The 3,062-nt window shown below is 55.9% G+C and overlaps 1 protein-coding gene across 1 annotated transcript; it reads right to left on the reverse strand.

Moving 5' to 3' along the window:
- Window positions 1–222: 222 nt before the first annotated feature.
- On the reverse strand, window positions 223–1,189 carry LOC102373298 (myeloid-associated differentiation marker homolog). The gene has a single exon (XM_006039079.2). It carries the CDS (start codon window positions 1,187–1,189, stop codon window positions 290–292), a length of 900 nt encoding a protein of 299 aa, XP_006039141.1. The 3' UTR covers window positions 223–289.
- Window positions 1,190–3,062: the final 1,873 nt, after the last annotated feature.

The raw sequence follows: 3,062 nt of genomic DNA on the forward strand, positions 1-3,062 counted from the left end.
TTATTTAGGTGTGAAAATGCGGGAGGAGGGGAAGAAGAAGAGAGAATGAAGGAGGAAAAGAATGAATGAAGGGAAGTGCAGAAAAGAAAGGAAGGAAAATGAACACAGAAAAAAGAATGAATGAGGCAAAGAGAAAAAAAAAAAGGGAAGTGAGAGAGGACAAGTCCCCAAGAGGACTGGGGAAGGAGCTGAAGGCAGCAGGAACCTCAGGGTGGGACCCACCTAGCAAGTAGCAGGTGCCAGGTCCCACAGCTCCCTCCCTGTCCTTTTCTCCAACCAGCACAAGCGCCTAGGCTTGGATGAAGATGAGGTGGGCAGAGCAGACCAGGTCGGCGAGGTAGACCACCGTGTTGATGAAAGTGAGCACAGTAATGGCTATTGGCTTATCCCAGGCACAGAAGGTGTGATCCCAGTAGTATCTGTCCCACTTGGGCTGCCTGTGCTTACTTGGAAAGTTGTAGAGGGCCCAGAGGATGGTGGCAGTGGCATAGAGGAGTACAGCCAGGAGTGTGTATCCACTGAGGATCTTGTTGGAGGCACAAGGCAGCCAACTGATGCACTCGCTGATGCACAGCACAATGACAACCAGTGAAAGGATGAAGCAGATACAGTACACGGCCAGGCACAAATTCAAGGCCCCGTGCCAGTCTTGATCCATTGAGTTGAAGATGAAGAAAAACATGATGCAGGCAATGAAGGTCTCCACCACCTTGAGCATCCCAGGCATGGTGGCCATGAAGCCAGTGACCTTGCCTGGTGTAGTGTGGATCATGGTGACCTCCACGGAGTAGGCCATGCAGGCGAGGCAGGAGAAGAAAGTGGCAGCAATGCAGTAGTCCTGCTCCAAGCAGTATTGTTCGTTTCTGACTTCAGTGAAAGGATAGGTGACAGAGGCTGAGAGGGTGAAAAGGCTGGCATACATGGTGAAGGTGATATGGAAGTTCTTCCAGGAGACGGGCATGTGGTGCTGGAGCCCCACAAACTCCACCAGAAGCCCCACAAGTGTCACAGCGAAGCAGAAGCACCACGAAAACATGCACCACATGCTGTTGGCATGCCACCAGCCCCTATTGCTGGCTGCCAGGCTGAAGGCGATGCGGGTGAAGAGGGCCTCCAGGAGGTGCACGATGCCCATTGGACATGTCAGTGCCTTGGTTTTCCCCACTAAGATGGAGTGCTGCACCGGCATGGCTGGTTCACCTGGGGGGGAAGATGGGGGGAGTGAGGTGTGCACAGGGCAGGGGGTGCATGGGGAACATGTGCATGCAGGCTACGGGGGGCATAAGCACAGGCACATGCACGTAGGTGGAAGGGTGTGCAAATCTCCACACACACAGCTTGGGGGAAAAACAGACTTAGGGGTTAGTGGGGCACACACAGACATAGAAGGCAGTGGGGAACACATGCACACACAAAGCAGGGGGCAGCACTATTTCACACCCAGCTGGGCAGTGGTTCTCACTCCCACACCCACATCCTTAGCCCCACTCCCACGCACCACACTGTTTCCCTGCCCCAGGCCTGGCTGAGGATGGGGAGATGTACAACATCCCCCCTGCACCCCCCACCCCAGCCCAGTGGAGAGGCACACAGAGCTTGGGACCCAGGCATGCTGTTGTACTACCAGGATGCTCAGCCAGAGAGTATGCGTGTGTGTGTGGGGGTGGGGTATATCCACACAGCATATGGGGTGTGTCTAGGCTTTATAAGTCAGGCTCCACTGCCTTCCCAGAGCTGGGAGAGCCCAGGTATCCAGGCTTCCAGCCCCACAGTTTTAACCCCCTAGACCTCACTCACCCCAAAGTGGGGAGAGAACCCAGGAGTCATAACTCCCAGGCTCCATCTTACCCACCCACCCAGCACACTTCCTGCGCTGACTGGAAGCAGTGAGGCCCCAGTGGTGTTAGGCAGAGGGCCAGAGGAGGTGTTAGAAGGGAACCATTATGTGCTGGAGCCCCTATAAGGGCAGACACGAAATCCTCCCCCTCCAGACCTTGTTCTTAATCCTAATTCTGCCTAGCAGGGCTGGGTCTAGCCCTGGGCTCCCCCCATCCTAGGGGAGGACCAGAGCACAGAGCCTCCTTATTTGGGGAGTTTTCTGTTCATCAGTACGGAGCCAGGATGCCTGCATTCTCTCCCCAGTTCTGGGTGGGAGTGGGATCTAGTATGCAGAGCAGGCAGGGCAGAGCTGGAAGCCAGGCTGCCTGGGTTCTCTCCGGGGATCCTGGTTTTCTGTTTCCCATGTTAAAAAAAAAAAAGACAAAACCATGGATTTCCCAACTTCATCAGAGAAAAACAAATAGATTTTCCCTTTTAGCAGAGATACCCATGGATTTCCCATTTCTGCAAAGAGCTCTGCAAGTGTCAGAGTTTCAGCCTGCAAGAGCTAATTGCAAAAAGGGTGGGAAACCCCCAAACCTGTCTGGAGGCGGAGGGAGAGGGGGAAAAGTTGGGGCCTGAGACTCTCAGCCACCCAGGGCATGGCTCAGGCTCAGGCTCAGGCTCACTGTCCGTTCCTGGAGCCTAAGGTAAATGGGAAACCACACAGAGAAGGGCAGAGCCTGCTCAGTCATATAGCATGCCGCTTCTGGTCCAGGCACTGCAAGACAAGCTGCGTGCTGCCCTGGCAATGCACCTTCTGCATGCAGGGCTGCAGTGACAGCAGCGGGGCAGGGTGACAACCCTCAAACCAGCGGCATGCACAGGAGGTGTGTTGCCAGGGCAGTGCTGATCTTGCAGCAGCGAGCAGCTTCTCCACACAGGCCTGCTCTTCCTAGGGTCATGCCTGCCGAGCTGCAGAAGCACTGGTGGAGGCAATCAGGGCAGGAGGCTGAACCTGCCTGCTCCATGCACAGATCAGGGGGGCAAGGGTCCCCACTGTCCCGCTCAGGGGTGTGCACAGCGGCGGGGAGCCGGCCACTCCCCCCCACACACAGCAGGCAGCAGGGGGGAGTGGGGCAGGGGTGTATTGACCCTGCTCTATAACCCCAGTAGCTATGGGCCTTCTCCTGAAAGGCTGGGGGTGCAGGGGCTGTGGGTGAGGGATGAGGAGAACCAGGAAT

Source organism: Alligator sinensis, unplaced genomic scaffold (assembly GCF_000455745.1).
Source record: "Alligator sinensis unplaced genomic scaffold, ASM45574v1 scaffold1538_1, whole genome shotgun sequence".
In the NCBI taxonomy this organism is placed as follows: domain Eukaryota; kingdom Metazoa; phylum Chordata; order Crocodylia; family Alligatoridae; genus Alligator; species Alligator sinensis.